Raw genomic sequence first — 20,233 nt, forward strand, 5'->3', positions numbered from 1 at the left:
TCTTTATTTTGCGAGCTTGCTGAAGCCATCATGGACTGCCTCTTTATGTGACTTGACATTGACTATTGTCTCCGAGCCATCAATAATTTATGATTTTATTTTGTATTTGCTTAGTGAGACCTAGCTTCTTATTTTGTTTTGTTTTGATATGCCCAAATAGGCTGCTCGTGTGCACTAGTTTGATTTTTGACACCTTTTGATCTCTAATGTCCTGTCGCCAGGTAGTTGGTTCTGTAACTAAGTATGTGCATGCCGGAGTTCGTTAAAATTTCCTATATGGGATCAGCTCAGATGTGCAGGCAGTCGACACCAAGTGTGTGATGCAGGCTCTCACCCCCAGTCCTAGAGAGGCATGGGTGATTGGTGCAGGCACTGGACTCTGGTTGTGGTAGGGGACCACGCGCTGAGCCAGGCAGGGGGCTGACAGCTGCCCCGGAGAGTCTGAAAGAAAAGCGAGTGCCTATTCTCTAGGGTGAATAGGTAGGTGAGAGTTTTGCAGCCGGGCTAAGAGCACCCAACTAAGTTGGCTGCAAAGACTCGAGGGCACCACTGTTTCTTGAACTCCTGAAGTAGGTGAATAGGCACTTTAGGAACTATCACCAGTCCTCAAGACCCTGCTGCAGATCAATAAAAGTGCCTACTTGATGGGCAGGGCTGTTTCGAGGATCACAGATCTGCCTGTTCACAGCTGAAGCAGTTGAAGTTAAACTGCAAATGTTTGCCCTGTTCTACTGTGGTAGTGAGAGCTAATGCTGTTGAGATGGGTCCCCACAAGTCTATACAGGGGTGTATATCATTCAGAGTCTGCGGACCCCTGATTTCTGTGGCCAGCAAAGGAGTTGTGCCGATGCTGTGTTCCTGGCCTAGGGGAGCCAGCAGCTTATTTGTTCCCTCTCCAAGGCCAGAAGAATGGGTCAGGGCACCTTTTGGGATCTATTTCTGGCCCAGTGGACTCCCGGTGCAGAGCAGGGAGGGAGGCAGTAAAAGGATGAGAGGTTTTTCCCAAATCCGGTGGAGAGCGCGTATGTAGGAGGTAAAAGGGAGAGAGGTTTTTCCCGAATCTGGTGCAGAGCGCAGAGGTAGGAGGTAAAAGGGAGAGAGGTTTTTCCCAAATCCAGTGCAGAGCACAGAGGTAGGAGGTCAAAGGGAGAGAGGTTTTTCCCAAATGGGATTTTTTTTTTTTTAACTCGCCATGAAAGGGTGTGCGCATGTACTTATCCTAGCCTCTTGGGAGCTGCTCTTCACTGGTTCGGAGTATCCAAGCAGAATCTCTGCTGCCGGGTCTCTCTCAATGTGAAAACTGCTTCTCGAGCACGTGCACAGCACAGCTGTTTGCCTGCTTCACTGCGGTCCTGCGTGGCTGTGTCTCTGCTGTGTCGCCGCCACGGCTCTAGCGCTCCTCACCTCTTCCAAATGGTCTTCCTCTCCAGTATGACTCAGATGGATTTCTTAACCTTGCCTTGTTCAGGGCTGCCAGATGTTCACATAGAATCAAATCACTTGTTTTTCCAGGTCTTTGTTGTAAGAGGGATATAGGAAGCGTCAAACTAGTCCGCCATTTTGACCACACCTCTTATGGTTTTTATATAGGGTCGCTATAAGTCGGAATCAATTCGACGGCAACACGTTTTTTATGGTAATTATGTGTTTAAATTTTTGAGGACCCACTAAACTATTTCTCATAGCAACTGAACCATTTTATATCCCCACCAGCAATGTAGGATGTTCGATTTCTCCACATCCTCACCAATACTTGCCATTTTTCTTTCTGTTTTTTTTATTACAATGACCCTAGTGTATATGACATACATAGATCAGGAGGCAGCCATTCGAACAGAACAAGGGGATACTGCGTGGTTTAAAGTCAGGAAAGGTGTGTGTCAGGGTTGTATCCTTTCACCGTACTTAATCTGTATGCTGAGCCAATAATACAAGAAGCTGGATTATATGAAGAAGACCAGGGCATGAGAATTGGTGGAAGGCTCATTAACAACCTGTCATATGCAGATGACATTTCCTTGCTTGCTGAAAGTGAAGAGGACTTCAAGCATTTACTTATGAAGATCAGACTACAGCCTTCAGTATGGATTACACCTTGACCTAAAGAAAACAAAAATCCTCACAACTGGACAAATAAGTAATATGATAAACGGAGAAAAGATAGAAGTTGTAAAGGATTTCGTTTCTCTTGGATCCACAATCAACACGCAAAGAAGCAGCAGTCAAGAAATCAAACAACACATGACGCATTGCATTCGGCAAATCTGTTGCAAAAGATCTCTTCAAAGTGTTAAAAAGCAAAGATGTCACCTTGAAGACTAACATGCGCCTGACCCAAGCCATGGTTTGTTGTTTTTTTTTTTTTAATTATTGTATTTTCGATGAAGGTTTACATAACAAACTAGCTTCTTATTAAACAATTAGTACACATATTGTTTTGTGACATCAGTTACCAACCCCACGGCGTCAATATTCTCCCTTCTCAACCTTCAGTTCCCTATTACTAGCTTTCCTGTTCCGTCCTGCTTTCTAGTCTTTGCCCCTGGCCTGGTGTGTCCCTTTAGTCTTGTTTTGTTTTATGGGCCTGTCTAATCTTTGGCTGAGGGGTGAACCTCAGGAGTGACTTCATTACTGAGCTTAAAGGGTGTCCGGGGGCCACGTTCTCAGGGTTTTTCCAGTATCTGTCAGGCCGGTAAGTCTGCTCTTTTTTTGTGAATTAGAATTTTGTTCCACATTTTTCTCCAGCTCTGTCTGGAACCCTCTATTTTGATCCCTGTTAGAGCAGTCAGTGGTAGTAGCTGGGCACCATCTGGTTGTGCTGGACTCAGTCTGGTGGAGGCTGTGGTAATTGTGGTCCATTAGTCCTTTAGACTAATCTTTCCCTTGTGTCTTTGGTTTTCTTCATTCTCTCTTGTTCCTGATGAGGTGAGACCAGTGGAGTATCTTAGATGGCACCCCAGACACTACTGACTAAAATAGAATGTAGAAATTTTCTTTATAAACTATATCATGCCAATTGAGCTATAGGCTCCCCAACAGCCCTCAGCCCAGTAATTCGGTCCCTAAGGGAGTTTGGATGTGTCTATGGAACTTCCATGATCTTGCCTTGGACAAGTTGTGCTGGCTTACCCAGTATTGTGTACTGTCTTACCCTTCACCAAAGTTATCACTTATCTATTGTTTATCTAGTGTTTTTCCACCCCTACTCCTCCCGTCCCTCGTAACCATCAAAGATTGTTTCTTTTTGTGTGGAAACCTTTCCATGAGTTTTTAATACTAGTGGTCTCCTAAAATATTTGTTCTTTTGTGATTAACATATTTCACTCAGCATGATGCCCTCCAGATTCTTCCATGTAGTGAGATGCTTCACAGATTCATCATTGTTCTTTATAGTTGCCTAGTACGCCATTGTGTGTATGTATCATAGTTTGTTTATCCATTCATCTGTTGATGGGCATCTAGGTTGTTTCCATCGTTTGGCTATTGTGAACAATGCTGAAATGAACATGAATGTGCATAGATCTATTTGTGTGATGGCTCTTATTTCTCTAGGATATATTCCCAGGAGTGGGATTACTGGATCATATATTTCTATTTCTAGCTTTCTAAGGAAGCACCATGTCATTTTCCAAAATAGCTGTACCATTTTGCATTCCCACCAGCAGTGCATAAGAGTTCCAATCTCCCTGCAGCCTCTCCAACATTTGTTAGTTTCTGTTTTTTTGATTTGTACCAGTAATGCTGGGGTGAGGTGATATCTCATTGTGGTTTTGATTTGCATTTCTCTAATGACTAGTGATCGTGAGCATTTCCTCATGTGTCTGTTAGCCACTTGAATGTCTTCTTTGGTGAAGTGTTCATTTCCTTTGCCCATTTTTTGATTACATTATTTGTCTTTTTGTGGTAGAGGTGTTGGATTTCCCTGTAGATTTTAGAGATTAGAGCTTTGTCAGATTTGTCATAGCCAAATTTTTTTTTCTAGTCTGTAGGTTCTCTTTTTACTCTTTTGGTGAAGTCTTTTGATGAGCCTAAGTGTTTAATTTTTAGAAGATCCCGGTTATCTATCTTATCTTCTGGAGTTTGTGTGTTGTAAGTTATGGTTGCTATCCTGTTAATGTCATGTATTGGGGCCTCTAGCATTGATCCCATTTTTTTTTTTTTATCTTTTTAGTTTTTTCTTTTATATTTTGGTCTGTGATCCATTTTGAATTAGTTTTTGTGTATGGTGTGAGATATGGGTCCTGTTTCATTTTTTTGCAGATGGACATCCAGTTTTGCCAGCACCATTTGTTAAAAAGACTGTCTTTTCCCCATCTGATGGAGTTTGGGCCCTTGTCAAAGATCAGGTGACCGTAGGTGGATGGATTTACATCTGGCTTCTCAATTCTGTTCCGTAGTTCAATGTATCTGTCACAGTACCAGCCTGTTTTGACTGCCGTAGCTGTGTAGTAGATTCTGAGGTCAGGTAGTTCGAGTCCTCCTACTTGATTCTTCTTCTTCAATGCTTTACTTATTTGGGGCCTCTTCCCTTTCCATATAAAGTTAGTGATTAGTTTTTCCATGTCTTTAAAGAAAGTTGTTGTTATTTAGATCGGGATTGCTTTGTATTTGTAAATTGCTTTGGGTAGAATTGACATTTTCACAATGGTGAGTCTTCCTATCTGTGAGCATGGTATGTTTTTCCATTTATGTAGATCTCTTTTGGTTTCTTGCAGTAGTGTTTTATGGTTTTGTTTGTATAGGTCTTTATATCCCTGGTTAGATTTATTCCTAAGTATTTTATTTTTCTAGGGGCTATTAGGAATGTTATTGTTTTCCTGATTTCCTTTTCATCATTCTCTTTATTGGTATGTAGGATTCCAACTGATTTTTGTATGTTCATCTTGTATCCTGCTACTCTGCTGAATCTTTCTGTTAGTTCCAGTAGTTTTCTTGTGGAGTCTTCTGGGTATTCTATGTGTAGTATCATAGTATCCTCAAATAGGGACAGTGTTACTTCTTCATTACCAAGTTGAATGCCCTTTATTTCTTTTTCTTGCCTTATTCCTCTAGCTAGGACTTCCAGCACAATGTTTAATAGGAGTAATGATAAAGGGCATCCTTGTCTTGTTCCTTTTCTCAGGGGGAATGTTTTCAGCCTCTCTCCATTAAGAATGATGTTGGCTGTTGGTTTTGTATAGATGCCCTTTATTATGTTGAGGAGTTTCCCTTCTCTACGTATTTTATTGAGAGTTTTTATCAGGAATGGGCTTTGTCAAATGCCTTTTCTATGTCAATTGAGATGTGATTGACCATGTGATTCTTTTATTTTATTTATGTGGTGGATTACATTGATTGATTTTCTAATGTTGAACCATCCTTGCATAGCTGGTATGAATCCCACTTGGTCATGGTGTATTTCTTTTTGATATGATGCTGAATTCTCTTGGCTAGAATTTTGTTGAGAGTTTTTGCATATATATTCATAAGAGATATTGGTCTGTAATTTTTTTTTTTTTTGTGGTGTCTTTGCCTGGTTTTGGTATCAGGGTTATGCTGGCTTCATAGAATGAATTCGGAAGTATCCCTTTCTTTTCTATGGTCTGAAATAATTTTAGTAGTACTGGTATAAGCTCTTCTCTGAATGTTTGGTAGAATTCTCCAGTGAAGCCATCTGGGCCAGGGCTTTTTTTGTTGGGTGTTTTTTTCATTACCTTTTCAATCTCTTCTCTTGTTTGGGTCTTTTCAGATTTTCAACATCATTTTGTGTTAGTTTGGGTAGGTAGTATGCTTCTAGAAATCTGTCCATTTTCTCTAGGTTTTCCCATTTCTTGGGAGTATAGTTTTTCATAGTCCTCTATTATGATCCTTTTTATTTCAGTTGGGTCTGTTGTAATGTCACCCATTTCATTTCTTATTTGGGTTATTTGTGTCCTCTCCTGTTTTTCTTTTGTCAGTCTAGCCAGCAGTTTGTCGATTTTGTTGATCCTTTCAAAGAACCAACTTTTGGTTTTGTTGATTATTTCTATTGTTTTTCTATTCTCTATTTCATTTGTTTCTTCTGTGGTCTTTTATTATTTCCTTTCCTCTTGTGGCTGTAGGCTTCTTTTACTGTTCTTTCTGTTTGTTCTAGTTGTGTAGCTAATGTTTTGATTTTGTCCCTTTTTTCTTTTTTGATGTGTGCATCTCTTGGTATAAATTGACCTCTAAGCGCGGTGTTTGCTGTGTCCGAAAGGTTTTGGTGTGATATGTTTTCATTCTCATTTGATTCTAGAATTTTTTATTCCATCTTTGATTTCTTCTATTACCCAGTGGTTTTTAAGCAGGGTGTTATTCAGTCTCCGTGTAATTGACTTTTTTTCCTTGCTCTTCCTGTTGTTAGTTTCTACTTTGATGGCATTGTGATCAGAGAAGATACTTCATATTATCTCAGTGTCTTGGTTTTTGTTAAGGGTCAAGCCATGGTGTTTTCAATTGCCTCATATGCTTGCGAAAGCCTGACAATGAATAAGGAAGACCGAAGAAGAATTGATGCCTTTCAATTATGATGTTGGCAAAGAATATTGAATATACCACGGACTGCCAAAAGAACAAACAAATCTGTCTTAGAAGAAGTACAGCCCGAATGCTCCTTAGAAGCAAGGATGGTGAGACTACGTCTCACATACTTTGGACGTGTCATCAGGAGAGTCAGTCCCTGGAGAAGGACATCAATGCTTGGTATAGTAGAGGGTCAGAGAAAAAGAGGAAGACCCTCAATGAGATGGATTGACACAGTGGCTTCAACAATGGGCTCAAGTATAACAGAGATTGTGAGGATGGTGCAGGACTGGGCCGTGTTTCGTTCTGTTGTACATAGGGTCACTATGAGTCAGAACTGTCTTGACAGCACCTAACAACAACAAAAAGTGTGTATGAAGGAGCCCTGGTTGTGCAGTGATTAAGTGCTTGGCTTCTAACTGAATGGTTGGTGGTTCGAACCCACCAGCCATTCCCTGGTAGAAAAGACATGGTGATCTGCTCCCATAAAGATTACAACTTTGGAAACCCTATGGGACAGTTATACTTTATCCTGTAGTGTTGCTATGAGTCGGAATTGATTGGAGGGCAAACAACAACAGTGTGTGAAGTGGTACTTCATTATAGTTTGAGTTTTTTCTTCAGTTGTTTTGGCTTGAAAAATTCTGAGTGAGTTCTTCCCTTTCGGTTTTCTAACTCCCGGTCTTTTCACATTTCCTTATAATACTTTACTTTGTCTTCTTGAGCCCCTGCTGAAATCTTATGTTCAGCTCCTTGACTTCATCATTTCTTCCTTTTGCTTTAGCTACTCTACATTCAAGAGCAAGTTTCAGAATCTCTTCAGACATCCATTTTGGTCTTTCTTTCTTTCCCATCTTATTAATGATCTTTTGCTTTCTTCATGTATGATGTCCTTGATGTCATCCCACAACTCCTCTAGTCTTCAATCATTAGTGTTCAATGCATCAAATCTATTCTTGAGATGGTCTCTAAATTCAGGTGAGATATACTCAAGGTTGTATTTTGGCTCTTGTGAACTTGTTTTAATTTTCTTCAGCTTCAGCTTGAACTTGCATATGAGCAATTGATGGTCTTTTCCACAGTCAGCCCCTGGCCTTGTTTTGATGGATGATATTGAACTTTTCCGTCATCACTTTCCACAGATGTGGTCAATTTCTGTGTATTCCATCTGGCAAGGTCTACGCGTATAGTCACCATTTATGTTATTGGAAAAAAAGGTATTTCCAGTGAATATATCATTGGTCTTGCAAACTTCTGTCATGCCATCTCCAGCATCACTGATTGCTAACACCAAGGCTATATTATATTGTCCAACTACTGATCCTTCTTTGTTTCCAGCTTCTGCAAACTGACAAGTTGTAGGCTTGATACATATTGCCTATTGTTGTTTTTGTCATTACCATCCCTAGAGTGTATCCTGGAGGAAGTTGTGCTTGAACACAGCAGTAACTTGATGCAGTGAGAAGTGTTGGTTTATTTCTGGTAAAACAATGTTAGCAGTAGATGTCATCTCGAAAATGTATCAGAAAGGGACAGAGGAGCACAGAAAGCATAAAGCTAGCTCACTTATGTTATGTTGCCACCTTTAATTACTAGGCTTGATGTTAGAAATGCAGAAGATCAAGCCCAGGGTGGAAAAAAACTAATTAAGGAATTAAAAGGTTTCTATTACAGGAGAAGACCTTGAGTTATAACAGTCATTAATTTTTAAGTATATTTCTTGATTATGTGGAGAGCCTACATTTCTGGGAAAGAAAAGCAAAGAATGTCAGAAAATAAATTGGAAGCAAAAAAAAAAAAAACTTTTATTAAGTAAAGAGTTTCCATAGCCACCTATTTGAAGATTTGGTAAAGTGTCATAATTCAGATTAAATAAAGAAAAATGTCATTATATTGAAAAAAATTTTTCCATCTGATTTTCTCTTGTGTTTTGAAAAATAAAAAAGGCCCTATCTCTCCCGCAAAAACCTGGCGAAAGATTTATGACCCTTGCCCAACATTGCTATAGCATGCTGTTTGAAATTACAGGCTTAAACAAATGAATAAATATTCATAATCTCTGCTTTGTTCTTTTTTCCAGGTGCCTCCCATACTCCTGGATAAGCAGTTCTCTGAATTCACTCCAGACATAACACCGATCATTTTGGCGGCCCATACAAATAATTATGAGATCATAAAACTTTTAGTTCAAAAAGGAGTCTCGGTGCCCCGGCCCCATGAGGTCCGCTGTAACTGTGTTGAATGTGTCTCGAGTTCAGATGTGGACAGTCTCCGCCACTCACGCTCCAGACTCAACATCTACAAGGCCTTGGCTAGCCCCTCCCTCATCGCGCTGTCGAGTGAAGACCCTTTCCTCACAGCCTTTCAGTTAAGTTGGGAGCTCCAGGAACTGAGTAAGGTGGAAAATGAATTCAAGTCGGAGTACGAGGAGCTGTCACGGCAGTGCAAACAATTTGCTAAGGACCTTCTGGATCAGACAAGGAGTTCCAGAGAACTGGAAATCATTCTTAATTACCGAGATGACAATAGTCTGATAGAAGAACAAAGTGGAAATGATCTCGCAAGATTAAAATTGGCTATTAAATACCGTCAAAAAGAGGTGAGTTGCTAGACTTTCTCCACCATTTTTTCGTTCCCATCAAAATGCAATAGAATTTAATCACAGTGTAAGCTGGGACTCGCAAAATTATTTTGGGGTTTAAGACATTTTCTATTTAACTGTAAGTGGATAACAGTTAGTGTTTGCCAGATTAATAAGTATGAACCACACTTAAGGGTGGAAATGAGTGGTTTAATAATCGGTGATGGTTTCTGACATCTCTGTTAGGGTGTACACATTTGTTGTGGTAAAATGGAGCAGTTCTGGTTTTAGAATCTCAAGACCAAGGAGTTCTGACTCTGCTATTTATGATTCTAGAGAGCACATGGACCTCTTAGAGATTCATATTTCTCATCTGTTTAACAGACATAGTATTTATAATATTTGTGCATATATACATGTATCTGTATATATGTGTGTATAAATATGTGTTAATGTGTGTGCGTATATTTACATACTATTTTCCTCACAGATTTGTAGTAAGTGTAAAATGAGTGGATGTATGCAAAGGCTTTTAGTAAATTGTGAGGTATTTTATTAATAAAATACATTATTACACATTATTAATGAAGGAAAAGTCTTTAATCAAACAACAGATGAAAATGTCTTCTCTGGTTTCTTGATTTGCCAGGAATAAGAAGGTAAGGAAGGTAATTGTAAGTGAGTGATAAATTTCTCAAGGTGTCTCCATGGATTTTAGTATTAACTAAGGAAACTCAGATCTATTACACTTATAACCCCCAGCTTAGGCATGTGTTGTTTCTGTCACTGTTGCTGGTTGGATAAGTTTTCAAAAGACTGGCTACTTCTGTCTCCAGAAAATACTGGTTCTCTAATTCACTGACAAGTAACAGTAATTAGGTTGTCAAGACCAATGGTTAGTAAAGCTATATAATGTAAGAGGGAAAACAAAGAGAGACTTCTGAATAATAAGAAAAAAATGTAATTGATTTCTCTTGAGTTTGGCCTTGATTATTCCACATTAGCCCTGACTGCTTTGATTATTGCTATTTACTGAAGTTTTAAGACTCAAGATACCTGAATGTGCTTTCTTGAATTTTTCCTGTACTTCTTTCACTAATCAATCTAATCCACGTGTCGTGAGAGCCTCAACCCAGTTGAAAAAAACCTTTTCCTAACAATCAGGAGAATAGCTTCTCTTGTGTGGGTTCCCTGTGGCTCTAAAATCCCCTGTGCCAGTTCAGTTCATCTTGACAGGCCGACTCGTTTTCTCACATTTGGTACTCAGGACCTGATATTTTAACAGACTAGACGAATTTGGATGTAAAACATAAGATATGAAATGAAGTCATGAAAAACTTCCCGGGATTAAACATTTTGAAAGTGTTAAACATGAAAATGAAAAGTGATTGTATACATTTGTGTTGATCAAATGAGGCGAGGTTTTTGATATGGATTCAGATTTTGAAGCAAACATTTTTCAAGATCCATTATTAACACAGTAATATGTTTTTCTTTAGTAAGTTTTCTGTGGTTGAGGGTGAGAGTTGAGTGGATTGACAGGAGGATTACCAAGGTCTTCTCTTAGGATATGTATGTTCAGTGTTGTCCTGTAAGTTTCCCAGGATATTCCACCCGTATAAGGCAGCAGATCACAGTGACAGCCTGCTCTGCTCCGCTGTGGCATTTTTGCTGTCTCTGCAATACAGGAACCATCTCGGCCTCATTTTATGTCCACACTGATTTGAGCCCTGACATCATAGCTGATTTAACTTTGTCTTTGGCTACAATGACTTTTGTGAAGTCATAAGAACAAAATACTTATAAACTCCTTTAGTATATCCTCATAACCGAATGCTGTAAATAATATTAGATCAACTAAAGCCACCAAAGTCTTGTCAGAGTGTTGTCTAAGACCAATACTTTATTTCTTGCACATTAATATCTGTTTATATTTTTACCTAAAAAAAATTTATGCATTTTATTTCTTTATTCATTTCTTTCTTTTAGTAACTCTTTTAACATATATTTCTCAGAACACATTCTAAGCAATGTGTGGGGTACTTACTACTCCATAGTGACCTGTCTCAGCCCTTGTAGAGCTTATGGTTAATGGAAAGCTTTTGATAATTCTAAAACGTCTTTTAAGATGCTTGTTGTCGTTCTTAGTTGTCACCAAGTAAACTCTGACTTATGGTGACCCCGTGTACAACAGAACGAAATGTTGCCCAGTCCTGCACCATCTTCCCAATCCGTGGTATGCTCAAGCCCATTGTTGTAGCCACTGTGTATTCTGAGTGCCTTCGCCCTAGGAGGCTCACCTCCCAGCACTATATCAGACAGTATTCTGTTACGTTCTGTAGGGTTTTCATTGACCAGTTTTCGGAAGTCAATCACTGGGCCTTTCTTCCTGGTATTAGTCTAGAAGCTCCGCTAAAACCTGTCCACCATGGGCGACCCTGCTGGTGTTTGAAATACTGGTGGCCTAGCTTCCAGATTCACAACACGTAAGCCACCATGGTAGGACGAACTGACAGATGAGCGTGAAAGACATTTGTGCTTCTTGCTAATAATACGAAGTTGTGGAATTGGATGGTGAGGAAACCTGATAATACAAGATGAAGGGTAGTTAATAATATATAACATGTAAAAGAAGATAAGAATTAGTCATGTCTTAAAAAGATGCATTTCTTTAAAGACACTGCATTTTCATTTTCTCCCTTCTTCTTTGGAGATTACAATGGAGGGAAAAAATTAAAACAAATACCTACAAGGTTGTTCTGGAGTATCTTTCATTTAGTATCAATGAGTGTATTTCCCATGGTTGAGGTTTTTTCTAAAGCAAAGTAACATTGGAAGGCTAATAACACTATAAAATTAGTAATGACGTTTTACTCTCATATAAATTATTTGAAATCAGGCCCTGTTTTATGAAACATAGTCCTAGATTATTCAGAAATTATTGACTTCAAAATATTTAAGATTCTCTTGTCAGATCACGTGTCTTAAAAGAAATTCTGTTTTAGCATAACTTTCTCACGTTCCGCGTTTTAGGCTAAACAAGTTTGGAGTTGGCCTTTGGACCATCTCTTCGTGAGTTGGAATTCCTTCTCATTAATCATCTCACAAGGCTAAATCCTCCTTATTCTTCAAAGCTTTTCTCAGATCTCACCTCTCCCAGCAAGCATTCTATGAAGCAGTGCCCCTCCGTAACTCTCTGGGATAAATGGCTTCATTATACATGCTGTATATTGCATTGTGTCATTACCTTGCCTTCTCCTCCTCTAGGCTATGAGTATCAGGAACACATCTGTCTTATTCACCTGCCATAGTGCTGTGCCTGATCTATGGTGGGTGCTCAGTAATGAATGCACCTGAATAAAGTGCAGACTCTTATACTTCTGGAAGGTTTCTTTGCCTGATTAAATTGCAGCATTTAGTTTCATCCAATAGCATTCCTGTGAATACTAATAGTAGCAAACATGTTGCCAGGATTTGATTGCAGACTAGTTCTGGATTTTCTTCAGTGTCATCCAGAATTAAAGGCCTGTATTATATCATACGTAATAGATATTTTTACATTTACATTTTTTTGTAAGCCTCAAGCATAGAAACAAAAATTTTCTTGTTTCTATTAACACTGGTCTAATGATGTCATAGTAGTGTTGATCAAATGCTGGTAGAATGAACATTGTGTAGCAGCTAGCAATTCTAGTAGCTGGAATCCAGGGATAGGGGGAAGGCAAAGGGTATAGCCCCCATACAGTCAGTGAAGACCTTGGGTGGGAGATGAGGAAGGGGGAGGGTATCAGGAGAGTATCAGGTGATTGGAGGAGCACTTAAATAATGAAGAGAGAAGAAACAAAGGAATTTATTTTCTTCTTCAAACTTTGCCCAGGGATAGACTTGTCTTTACTGCATGGGCTTTGTTTTGTTTGTTTCATAAATTCTTTCTTGATAAGTCTGTCGCACCACAGCAGGTCCCTGGGTAGGGCAAACTGTTTGCACTCAACTACTAACAAAATGTTGCTGGTTTGAACCCACCCAGCACTGCTGCAGAAGAAAGAACTGGTGATCTGTTTCCATAAAGATCACAGCCATTGGAAACCCTATGGAGCTCAATTCTACTTTGTAATACATGGGATTGCCATGAGTCAGAATCGAGACTTGAGGGCAATGGTTTGGTTTTTGGTTTTATAATGCAAAAAAAAATTGTATTTTTAGTTCAAATTGCATTTGCACAAGGCAGTAATTGATAGTTGAAATCCAGACTTACTACACAATGAACTTCGTGTTAAAAACAAACAAAACCACTCATGTTCTATATCTACCTGAAATCTATCTTGGAAATTCCTTCTGGAGATCTCTAATGAGATGCCATTTTGTGTCTTTGTTAGTAGTTGGGAGGAAATAGCATCTCTGTGTGTGTGCATACATACAGAGACTGCCAGTCCTCAAGAATACACCACTACCCATCTCCACCAAAAAAGAAAAAGAAAAATCACAGAGAAATCAGTAATAATGCTGCTTTCTGGCTGATGCCTTGGGATGGCATTGGCACACAGGGGCTCTGTCCTCTTAGAGCCAGTCGGTTCTGGCAGCTGGTTGTACCATACAAGGGCCCCTTGCTTGGGACAGATTGGCAAAGGAGCTTACGCTTGTCTTCAGTGTGTGCCCAGCCATTGATTGTCTTTGAATATTTCATTTTCCTCTTTCTTTACTCTGATCCAAGTCTGGGAAGTCTAAAAATATAGCTTTCATATTTTCTTGTGTCTGGGAAACCCTACGTTAGAGTATGGAAACCTTTGGGGAAAAAAAAACCGCATGCTGTGGAGACTTTGTCTGAGGGATATCAATGAACTATTGTACAAAGATAACTGAGAGACTACTCCTAGGGGGGAAATAAGAAGGGGCAATGCATATGCCCTTCCCCTCCATAACTGCGACTTTTCTGCTGAAACACCTTGGAAAGTCATTCGTGTAAGTAAAGTTGGTAATGCCTTCACTGTAGTTTGGTTTGTTTATTTATTTAACACACACTGGGTTACTTGAGTCAGATTTTGTATTATTCACCTTGTTCCTCTCCTTTTTGCCTACTCTATGTTTGAAATGTTTTGAAAATACTCATGTCGTTCAAATCTCTCCTCAAATACCATGTTCTGAGAAGCCTTACCCTAACTTATTCCCAAGTCTGAGTGATTGCCTTTTGTTATGGCAGCAACACTGCTTTATTGCAGATGCTGACTTGGCTTCTTGGTACTTGTTTCCACGTTTTGTTTCTCCAGATGAACACCCTGCTTCCTCCAGTCCACTGCCCCTAGAGGTCTTTTGTTTTCTTTGGTTTCGTTTTTTAGGAAAGGTAAATACAGGGAGACCAGCCAACCTTCCGGGTTTGCCCAGGGCTTTGCCGGTTGCAGCAGTGAAAGCCCACATCCTAGGACCCCTCAGTCTGGTAACCTGAAATCCGAGCTGTGAAGTCTGCATTGTAACATCCGTCCCTCCCGCTCGTATGAAGTCCAAATGTCATAGCCACCTTTCGGTGGTTTCTACCTAAATCTTCAATCACTACTTGTAGTCCATATTTCAGCCCCAAACTGAAACACTCGTTAATACAATCATACTGTTTTATGCCTTCGAGCTTTTACAGCAGGATTCTCTTGACATAGAATCACCTCTGCCCGATTTCAGGTGGTTCCCCTATCGCAGTGTTTTTCACCTGGGTACATATTAGAATCACCTTGGAGGTTTTTAGAAACTAAAAGTGTACTGCTGTTTGGATCACACCCTCAGACCAGCTAAATTAGAACACTGCTGGAAGTGTGGGGCCATTTCTTTTTAAAACAACTCAGGTGGTACAGTCAAGGTTGAGATGGACTTGAATTTATCTATTAAACTTGTGAGTTACAGCTTCTGTGCATTTCCTTGACTTTCTCAGACAGAGAAAACATGGCTATCAAATGTGCTGCTCCTGGTGATCGTCCAGGTCACCTGGGCAGCTTCTAAAGCTAGCAACTCTTTCAGCCCCACAGGCAGACGTCTGGCCAAGTGTGCCATTGCGTTCATGGAGTACCGCAGTGCTGCTTTCAGGTTTCCTCCCTCTCCCTCCTCACCTCACTGCCCACCCTGCTATTTCCTTAGTCTATTATGGCTGCTGTAAAAATGGCATAATGGAGGCATCATCATCTGACTTCTGTAACTTCAAAAGGGGGAAGGAGAATCAAGGTCAGCAGCCCAAGGCTAACTCCTGTGAGGTGTAGGTCAGATATGCCTCCTTTCTCTGCCGTCTTTACCAATTCTGACACCAGCCAGCCCTCCCACAGCACTCTCTACTTCTCTGCTGAATTTGACAATTCATTGCAATGGCTACACAGAACCATGGACAATACTCACGATTATGGGGGTTATTAGGGAAGTAACAGGTTACCGTTCGGGTTTAGGAATGCTCAGGATTCAGTCCCTCCATCAGGACAGCCTCTTCCCAGCAGTGCCCGCGTGCAGGTCTCCCTCTGGCCCTCAGCCCCTCAGCGACTCAGCCTGGCCTCTACCCTGCTCAGGCAAGCTTCACAAAGCTCTTTTAGCTCTGCAGATAAGTGCCTGGAGGCACCCCACTCCACCAGCAAGCCTCCTGCCCAAAGGCACTCAGCTCTCCAGCTCCTTGGGCCGGGTGGTCTCCTGCGGGTCTCCTGGTTCTGCTGCTGCTGCTTCTCACTGTGTGGGTGTTACAGCTCTCTGTCTCTCAGTCTTCTGGTTCCAGGAGCTTCTCATTCTCAGTGCAGGGACTGCAGGTCCAAAAGACATGCTCTACTCCTGGTTCTTCTTTCTTGGTGGTGGTGAGCTCCTTTCTGGCCACTTCTGAGATGGCTCATTTTTAAACCTTATCAGAATGGCAAAGCTGACCGATCCCTTCGTTAGGGGTCTGTATGCCTTATTTGTATAGTCCCGTCAATCACTGTGTGTGAGTCACAAACACTATGGCTAGAAGAGCCATATTAAGCAATTCACTGCACCCCAGCTGTCCGGAACTTCATTCTGTCATGACTGCCCTCCTCCTCTACCTAACGTTTACCTCGCTGGTGGCTCAGGACTCTCAGAACTTGCCTTTCTTTATTTCCCCTATTTGCATAACCAGACCCAAGAGTCCGGTAAAGAAAAAATAATGATTATATATTTATATATCCTATTTGAAAGGGGAGGGTGGACTTGGGGGAGAGCAATAAAGACCCAGCTGTGAATAACTGGTTGCTCTTTATAGGTAGATGGAAGGGAAAGGCTCGTGCGTTGTTAGTTCCCGTGTTACATGATGACTAGCCTGAGCCCATTAGCAAAATAAAATCTTTTCAGGTCTAGTGCGCATACCATAGCCATGCATGCCTTCTTTTAGATAGATTTCTCATCATCTGAAGGATTGAATAACTATTGCCAAAATGTCTTTTTGTGGGTGCCAACTAACTCATGTCTTTGTGCTTGGAATAAAATATTGTATTAAAAGCATGTGACCTGTGGACTGGATATAATTCTCTTTTTTGCCCCTTACCAGGTATGTAATGTTGAGAAAATTATCTGTTAAGATTCTGTTTTCTTACCTGTAGGATGAGAAAATACTGCCTACCTCATAAGCTGGTTGAGAAGATAGAGCATGATAATACAGTTCCACAGCTTAGCATGCTTCCTTAGCATGAGCTTATTTCTTAATAATAATAATATCTCTATTATTACTAATTATTATTATTAATACCATTGCTTTTGTTTATTCCCTCATGGACCCTCAATGTTGGAAGCCAGGCACATGCAGGAAAATGCTGTATACCATTCTGCTGTATACTGTGCAGTGCAGAGTTGGTGTCATTTTTTAACAATTTAATATTTGTAATTAATATTCAGCTGTGTCTCTTGAGTTGTATTATATTTTTGAATATTAAAAAGGAATTTATCCTCCTTACAATCTATTAGTATAGTAAGTGCTTTGAATCATTTATATGAAAATATACATTCCTACTAAAAAAGTGTAATATAAAAATTTTATCCCAGCTCATAAGACTGTCTGTATACTCTAGCTCCTTCCATTATAGTCTTTCAAAGGCAACAGACATTGAATACAATACACTGGATTTTAAAGTGTCCTTCTGGCTTGTATTTTTTAAATGTATTTTAGGAGTTGATTATGCATGCCTTTTGAACCTGGCTACTGTACCTCAGAATCAGGAACTGATATCACAATAAAAACCCTTTGCCGTCCAGTCGATTCCGACTCATAGTGACCCTATAGGACAGAGTAGAGCTGCCCCATAGGGTTTCCAAGGAATGGCTGGTGGATTTGAACTGCCGACCTTGTGATTAGCAGCTGAGCTCTTAACAACTGCACCACCACCGGGGCTCCTGTATCACAATAGCACTCCTAGAAATGCTAGGCATGGTGGGATTTCAATACAAGAGACTACATTGAGTGATCTAAATAATTATGGGACCCATAAAAGGAGGAAAAACAGCATTCCTCTAGCTGAATTTTCTCTCCTGCTGTTCTCTGGAGCATGTTGAGCCCTCCCAACCTTTTCCCCCACATGTGTAAGCACCTGTGTTGCTAGGCAAAGGCAACGTGGATCGCAGATCCGCAGTCCTCCTAGGAATAGTACATTTCAGTGCCTGCCACTGTATAATGGAGGAAGCAGATGCCTGTTCAGGACTTGTCAGCCAGCTGACAGGACTGTGACAGGTCATTAGGCATTGATTTAACACCAGGTTTTTTAGAGCTTGGCATTCAGTTCCCACGAGTCCTGTACGGCTGATTAAATGACATGTAGCTGTTTTCTCCCAATTCATATCTGAAAGTGAGTGTTTACGTTCCTTCCACAGTTAAACTCAAAATCGCGTATGTCCAAAATATTGTATAAATTTATCCTTTGAAATTGATAAGTTTACATCCCAAAAAACATGAAAATAGTAGATGTAAACTTTAAAGTATCTATAAAACAGAACATTTGTTTGGTGCTGCTTTAAGGAAATACAAAAAAGATTAACCAATTAAGTTTCAAAGAGAGATACTGTTCTACTCATCTGACAAAAATGTGTATACCTTCAGGGTAAACAACTCTCTCTAATGCTGCTTTCATTTGTCACAGATATAAACTACAGACACTAGTTTAATGATGATGTCTCTGAAAAATTCCGCTGTGTACTGAACATCTTCTCTTGGTTCTAAAACGAATGACTTTTCTGTTTAACACCAGTACTTCCAACTCAACTCCGCTATGATTGCCAACGAAGAGCTAGCAGTAGTAAGATCGGCAGCTTTCCATTATTCAGATGCAGTTAGCTGGTTTGCCAGTCATGAAGAATCATTCCTTTTGTTTCTTTTGCACAAATGTTCATATTCAAATTGAGGGGTATTTTTTGGGGGGTCATTATTTAGTGACCCGTATTTTCTCTGTCGCTCATCACTAAGTGTAATAAGAATTACCAGTTTTTGAAATTATGGATTTAACAGTTTATCCCAACCCACATGTTTCCTGGACAAATACAAAAACTCAATAAATTATATTTGGAAATTTGTGAAACACAAACATTATAGTTCCCAAAAAACTTTTGGTGATGTTGAAATATAAACACTTCCTCGAGTTTCCTTATAAATTATGCCCGCCTTCATTTTCCTTTGAACGTATGAGGCATATTCACAGTTTTTCTAAATAGAGGTCAGTAATTTTATGTTTGACTGTTTGGAAACAGAAACATACAGAAGACCTCTCTCGGGTTTACATAGTGTTTGTGCTGTAATTTGACAATCCCTGATGCTGAAGCTGAATTTGTGTGTTTATAGATTGCTTGGAGGTGATATGGAGGTGGGGAAACAATCATGTAGGACGTTTTTATTCTATCATTCTCTGTTCCCTTTCTCATTAGCTTCATGCAGCACTCGGTGGCAGGCCCCTTGGAGCCACAGACAGGGTAAACTAAGGGCCTGTACCCTCCCTCTGCAGTTCTCGCTTTGCCTTGGACTCGGCTTCAGCTGCCCAGTTGCCAGATCCCTACATGTTGGTTAAAAAAGGCCTGCTCTCCTTTTTCCACGGTGCTGCCTCCCTTTTAAATTATGGCACTGTTGTTTTTCTCCACGGCATCTAAACACAGTGATTTCCCCCTGGCCGCTCTCGAGCCTCCTTCAGCCTTTCGGGATCCTCCACCTCCACCACTGGGTGAAGAGGGAAATCTTGTTGGCAGCCGCCTACTATGGTAACACGCCTGGGGGCTAGTGAAGGGAATTAGGGGGCTCTGGGCAAGAGCTGCGTGGAGGAACGGCGATGCTGTCTCTCTCCCAGGGCCATTCTGCAAACACATACAGGGTTTCTATGATGTGCCGAAGACGGGGGCAACAAAGGGAAGACACAAGCCCTGGGCCAAGTTTGGATTTTTTCCAGAAGTTTCCTAGAGCCTGAAATTTTACTCTGGCTTAGATAATGAAATGAAGTCCAGTGAGTGTGTGAGTACTGCAATACTTACCCATGTAGAAAACAGTAACTAAGCTAAAACTATCATGTAGCCAGACTTCACTAACACTCGGGATGCTGCCTCCTTCATGGATGATGTTTCCTTCATTTTCTTTCCCCCTTTCTTCCCTTCCTTCCTTCCTTGTATTCACTCAGTCTTTCATTCATGTACTCGAGAGAGCCCTTAACTGTTTACTACATACTGGCAATGCAAAAATCGAAATCAAAGCCCTTGCCCTCAAGTAGCTACCAGATTATTTGGAAAGAAAGTGACATAAACACAGTTATCCCAGTGCAAGTTACAAAGCCTGTGCTATAACTGTCACTTTACCTGAAGGTTTTAGAGGAAGCTTCCTGGAAAAGGAGTTGCCTGAGCTGAGTTTGAGTGGGAAACTAGGAGTTACCCAGGCAAAGAAGTTAGAAAAGGGCCTTACCGGGATGAAACATTACACGTAGACGCGTGGAGTGTGGGGGTGACGTCACTGTTCTTTCTGTCCTCACTCCTACCTCATGGCCCGTGCCCCGGCTCTTTCCTCTCCCTGGCGTGGATGGATGGCTACTTTACCACATTCCAGTCCTGGCTTGTGATGGCCCTCCTCGGTGAGGGCTCCCAGACACCATTCTACTTAGTGTCCTCTCCCTGGCGTGGATGGATGGCTACTTTACCACATTCCAGTCC

The 20,233-nt window shown here is 40.6% G+C and overlaps 1 protein-coding gene across 10 annotated transcripts in view; it reads left to right on the forward strand.

The window, feature by feature from the left end:
* The window catches only part of TRPC4 (transient receptor potential cation channel subfamily C member 4), a 331,985-nt gene that overhangs the window by 162,366 nt on the left and 149,386 nt on the right, over positions 1-20,233 (forward strand). For 9 of the 10 annotated variants that reach the window (XM_004389953.2, XM_004389954.2, XM_004389955.2 and 6 more), the window contains one exon: positions 8,600-9,118. The exons of the other annotated variant lie outside the window; for it this stretch is intronic. In XM_004389953.2, the coding sequence (XP_004390010.1) occupies positions 8,600-9,118 (519 nt within the window). The remainder of the gene's footprint in view (positions 1-8,599; positions 9,119-20,233) is intronic. 10 annotated transcript variants of the gene reach the window in all.

Source organism: Trichechus manatus, unplaced genomic scaffold (assembly GCF_000243295.1).
Source record: "Trichechus manatus latirostris isolate Lorelei unplaced genomic scaffold, TriManLat1.0 scaffold00270, whole genome shotgun sequence".
NCBI lineage: Eukaryota > Metazoa > Chordata > Mammalia > Sirenia > Trichechidae > Trichechus > Trichechus manatus.